This window comes from Pygoscelis adeliae, unplaced genomic scaffold (assembly GCF_000699105.1).
Source record: "Pygoscelis adeliae isolate BGI_AS28 unplaced genomic scaffold, ASM69910v1 Scaffold101, whole genome shotgun sequence".
Taxonomy (NCBI): domain Eukaryota; kingdom Metazoa; phylum Chordata; class Aves; order Sphenisciformes; family Spheniscidae; genus Pygoscelis; species Pygoscelis adeliae.
Window position 1 is genome coordinate 7,351,113 of NW_008824238.1, and position 5,752 is coordinate 7,356,864.

General features: G+C 40.9%; 1 protein-coding gene across 1 annotated transcript in view; it reads right to left on the reverse strand.

The window, feature by feature from the left end:
• SULF1 (sulfatase 1) overlaps positions 1–5,752 on the reverse strand; it is a 67,345-nt gene that overhangs the window by 31,631 nt on the left and 29,962 nt on the right. Inside the window, exon 6 of the mRNA XM_009335041.1 lies at positions 1–150. Within this exon, the coding sequence (XP_009333316.1) occupies positions 1–150 (150 nt within the window). The remainder of the gene's footprint in view (positions 151–5,752) is intronic.

Here is a 5,752-nt window from a genome sequence, read left to right on the forward strand (position 1 = left end):
CTTTCCATAGAGTCATCAACTGACATCAGGGTCTGAAGTCTTTTGCGCTGCAAGACGTTTGTAAACTCCATGTGAATAGGCAGCATGGGCCCCGTGTACTGCATGATCCAGTGCTTATCCATGTTTGGTGCATAGTTATAGCTGGGAGTGCTGGGAGGAAAAGAAAGGATCTGAAAAGTTGTGCAGCACCACAGGCATCAGAGGAAGGTGGGAACTCCTCTAACACAGGAAGAGCCAACAAACAGTTAAATCACATATTCCATGTAGTAGCTGGTATTTCTAATGTAAAATATCACAAACATCACTTCAGTGGCTTCCAGGCTTCATTGGTTTGTACATTACTTCCTCAACATTTTTTAACCACTTGCTTTCTGAGCTTTATTTCAGGCTCAAAGACAACTGCCAGATCCACGTTAATATTTGGGATACACCAAAACGTATTTCTCAAAAGAATCTGTAATTGTTAAAAATGCTCAGCTGAATGATGCATCCCATAAAGATAAGTAGAAAAATGAAGAAAGTCAGAAATCAAAGATGAGTACTTCCCCTTAGTATTAATGTAAATTGCCCTGAAGCTTCCAGTGGGGAAACTGCCTTTATATTAGCACAAGTTCAATGAAACTCACAAGACAGATATTTTCCTGTGGGATAAAAAAATTTAGTAGTCAGTACTAAGGTAAGAACAGTAACACCAGTGTTATGAGTTTTCAAGATGCCCCAAAGAGCGAAAGAACTGACTTTTTTCGCCTCCCCATCACCAAAGGGGAGTGCAGGCATTGCCAGGACCCCGAGTACAACCCCTCTGGGGCTGGCTGCCTAGGCACAGGGTCAGCTCTGATAACGAAGCCATGCAGTGGCCTTGAAGGAGAGAGCTGAGAAAGTGCTGCAACCAGCACCGTTGACTCCAGACCCACGTTCAGTCTCCATCACTGGCCCTTGGCCCTCACCTGAGCCACATCCCAGTTATGCCCAGTGATGTGGTAGATGTGCAAATTCTGCCCATACCAAAATAACATTTATTTATACACTAAATACTGTTGAGGTGTTATTTTTTTTATGTGAATACAAAGCCCAGTGCATTACCAGCATAACATGAACTATGACAACAATATTGAACTAATACTGCTATCGATACTACTACTAAGAAGTATGGCACAGAGTCCTACTGAAGCAAAGAATGACGTTTTAGGAGTTTGCACAAACACATCAAAGGAAAGATTTAAGAGAGGTGTTCTGTCCACAGCCAGTGAATTTTTGAAGGATATCATATAAGAAACAAGAATACGTTCCAGATATATCACCTCTGAAGAAAAGGTACTGCAAAAAATATGCCAAGTAAATTTGTTGTGCAGATATGCACAGTACAAAAGCTTTCCATCAGTCCTGGTTTTATACCTAGTATACAGGAAAACTAAAAGGTGAAGAGAAACCAAACAAAATCCATGTCCCGTAATGGTTTCACCTACATATGACCACTTTCCTTCTCTAACACTTGCACAATCTAGGCTTTGAGAATCTAGGCTTTGCTGTTTTGATGAAGTTCTTTGGGCTTTATTTTTTTCCCTGTTTCTAATACATTGCAGTATTACCTTTGAAAAATGAATGTAAATAGAAAATGAAAAAATGCTGTTGTGTGATTGGATTAATTTGATTCCTATGGTTCTCTTTTCAGTTTATAACAAAAATGCAATTCAATATTAATTTACTATTTAGATACCGATAATTTTAATATGTGCATTACCCAAAGGTATGTTTTCCCCACATAAATGTTTATGTGTAGTTGTCCTTTGATAAGAGGTAGCACTGAACAATTTCAGAACATTGTATATTGATAACTTAAAGTCACACCTTTGACCAGTCCTTCATTTAGCTTTCATTTTTCTTGACATGGTTGTATGTGATCACAGAATGGTGGAAGCAGTTCATTTTGCTGAAGCAGTTGTTTTTACTGTATCAGTATGTATAATCTATAACTATATATTCTGAAGATAAAAATTGGCTGAATGGACAATGTAATAGGCTGATCGTCAATGGCAATAAATTAACGGAGTCCACATTTTAATTGGAGACGATTTTTGAGAATTTAGGTAGAATTTGAGAAGTACGTATGTCTCTAGTACATACAGCTAGTTTTGACTAACCTACTTAACCATTAACATCAAGGGAAAACAGAAGTGAGACAATGGTATCACAGGATTTGTGAACATTTCCTTGAGTACTTTCTTCCTAAGAAGTATGGAAAGGTTAGCAAAGACAAACATAAAGTGAAATTCCTTTTCTGCTGGAAATTCTTTTATTTCAGGTTGAAAAGTCAAAATTTTGACATTTCCTATGGTAAAAGTCTGATTTTTTTAAAGGAATGTTTATACTACCACAAAATTAATGAAACTGTGCCCAGGAGCACAGTCCTCTAGGTTGTTGGCTAGCCAGCAGTCCTAGCAGATGGACCAATGGAGCCCTAGATCTTGGAGAAGCAAGTCTTAGGAGTTTTGGTCACCTATCAGGTATTAGGCACATTGACAGAAAAGAAGGATATTTCTAGTGCAAACTTTCCTCTGTTTCTTTGGAAGTTTGTCAAATGAGATGTTTTCCCATGAAAGAGCTCAGTTTTGATTAATTGGCGTTTTCCAGCAAAACCCTGCTTTTTTTCAGCAGACTCCTGAGTGCCCTCGCCCCGGAGGGATGAGGTGGCTGTGAGCTGCACTCAGCCGGCAGCGCCATGACAGCCTGCCGCTGTGCCAGGAAGGAGAGCCAGCTGCTGAAGCAGGCTCAGGTCTCGTGTTCCCAGGCCATTGTCAGAAGCCTCCTCCACATAATGGATAGTCTTTAAAAGCAGCACTCAAGGGTTTAGCAGGGCGGTTAAAACCTTTCACAGACACTTTCCAAATGCATTTTGAACTTTCTGGGTGAGAAATGCAGTAGGCAGAGAGTGAGCATAATTTTCCTTCCAGATAATTCAAGGAACAGGACCTTCTGTGAAATATCCAGTGCCAGTGGCTGATGGAGAAATGTGAAACAGGGGTCCAGAGTGGAGGAGAAAGTACTAGGGAAGAGGCAGGAAGGAATCCAAAAACCCCGCAGGTCATCTATGTTACCTACATACCCCTGTTTGTTGTGCCTTGCAGAAATCCACCAGAACGGCACTGCTTGCCAGGCACAAGATCTGACATTGTCCTCAGATCTGTCTACCTTTTTTTTGTGTAAAAAAACTAAACAAACACACAGAGGTGAATTCTGGGGAGAATATTGCCGATTTCTGAAAACCCTTCCAAGTAGACAGACCTCTTCGTGTCAGTGATAACTGATTATCACATTTTTTTCTTGAAGCAGTCAGAGATATCAACTAAATGTTCAACTGTTATAAGGCCTTGAAAGTCACCATGGCACAGTCTGTCACTGTTTCTATTCTTCCATTTTTGGGAACGACTTTGCTCTGTATTGACAAGCACTGCTGCAAAGTAACACCAACATCTACATTTCCTTGATTCCTCTTAGCACTGGGAATGTAAGGTTGAAGATATGTACCGTGTCTTCTATTGCCTCTTCTCAGTCATGGAGGCTATCTTGTCTTGAGCACATTTGTTGATCCATGATCAGCAGCTAGTGCCAGGTACCCCATTATTGTCAGGTTGTCCATGGCCTCTAAGTCTGGCAAGGAGCTACTGCTCACCTGCCTGTTGGTCTTTGCTGGGCTGCCCCTGAACAGCTCGGGTGCTGCCCCAGAGTGCAGTAAGGAGCAGTTTCTGATTTCAAGGTCATTCTTGCTAGTTGATCAGCAGAGTAAAGCACTTAAACTTCTGAATGTGTGCCTGGAGACTGACTGAGAGTTCATTTTACATGTTACAAAAATAGATAACATGAAAAAGCGCTCCCCTTCATGTAGGTCGGTTCTAAAATGACCAGCAACATACTACATGAATGTTAAATCTGTAGAGAGGATAAGGATTGAGAGAGCACATGATTACTCTACTCAAAAGGTACAGTATTTGTCATTCCTGTAGGCTATGCTAGGTTGGGCAAATCTAGATTGCTCAGTTTCTCATTTACATTTGTCCAACACATACTATGCAGAATTTACTACACAGACACTTCTTGGCACTCCATGACAGGTCTGTTCTGGCACTGGGCGGGACTCTGGAAGATGTCAGGTTCATAAAATTTCAAACTGACACCCCAGTTTAACTAACAAAAGAATCCCAATTGCTTAACAATAACAAATGCTGAATCCAGTCAGGTACTTTCCCATAAATGTATTCTCAGAATGAGAAAAATAATTCACCCTGAGATTTCGTAATCAGTCACCTATGTGAATAAATTTACAGAGAAATCATCCCATTTTATGTGCACATTTGCAAAAATCGAAAAAGTAAATTAGTATTAGCCTTCTCTAGCCTTAGATTACAGTCTCCTCAGGAAAGGGATGACTTGTGTGGTTTGAGTTCTGTTAGCACTTAATGTCTCTGCATCAATGTGCATTGTTTTGTTCATGCTACATCATGGAAATTGCATTCGCTGTCTATTTACCACCTGTTAAACTGCAGCAGGAAAGCCCACAGTGGTGATAACAGAGTTCTATAGGTTATGGAAGGAGTAAATATCTATAAGTACTAGTACGCTTTTCTCTTTAAAGAAAGATTCACCATCAAACCTATCATTTATTTATCTGTAAACATTGGTTCAAATAGATACTTAAAGCATGTTGAGAGGAAAGGAATTATATTAGCATTCAACTTTGCGGCCTGAATCCGGAAGGCCTCAATAACCTTCAGTTACATGAACAATCAGCATTTCATATCACACATTTTAATTACTCTTACTGACAACATATTTACTATATTTGTATATTTAAATTTGAAGTTTAAAATAGAGAATGCATCTTATTTGGCTTCTAAGATACCACAATAACTTTAAGTTAGACAAGAAGGGAAGGACACTGGAAGGAACAGGCAAACTCAGCATTTCATATCACACATTTTAATTACTCTTACTGACAACATATTTACTATATTTGTATATTTAAATTTGAAGTTTAAAATAGAGAATGCATCTTATTTGGCTTCTAAGATACCACAATAACTTTAAGTTAGACAAGAAGGGAAGGACACTGGAAGGAACAGGAAAACACACCCGATCAACACGTGGCTCAGGGGCTGGTGCCGTCAGAGGAATTTTGGCTTTTTTGATCATGGGGAGGTTTACATGGCACTGGGCCTGCTGGCGACAGATGGAGTCCAGCTGTCTCACAGGGGGAAAAGGGTCATTGCTTATGAATTGGCAGGGCTCATTGAGAGGGCTTTAAACTAGGTTTGAAGGGGGAAGGGGATAAAACCAGGCCCACTAGAGATGAGCCTAGGGGTGGCATGTCGATGCCAGGGGCGAAATCGATAGCCCAGCTCAAGTGCATTTACACCAATGCACGCAGCATGGGTGGCAAGCGGGAGGAGCTAGAAGCCATTGTGCAGTGGGAGAGATATGACTTAGTCGCCATCACAGAAACATGGTGGGGTGACTCTCATGATTGGAGTGCTGGAATGGATGGCTATAGACTCTTCAGAAGGGACAGGAGAGGAAGGAGAGGCGGCGGGGTGGCTCTGTATGTTAGGGAGTGTTTCAACTGTCTAGAGCTCAACGGTTGTGATGACGATACGGTTGAGTGTTTATGGGTAAGGATGAGGGGGAAGGCCAACGAGGCAGATATCCTGCTGGGAGTCTGTTATAGACCACCCAACCAGGATGAAGAGGCAGATGAAGC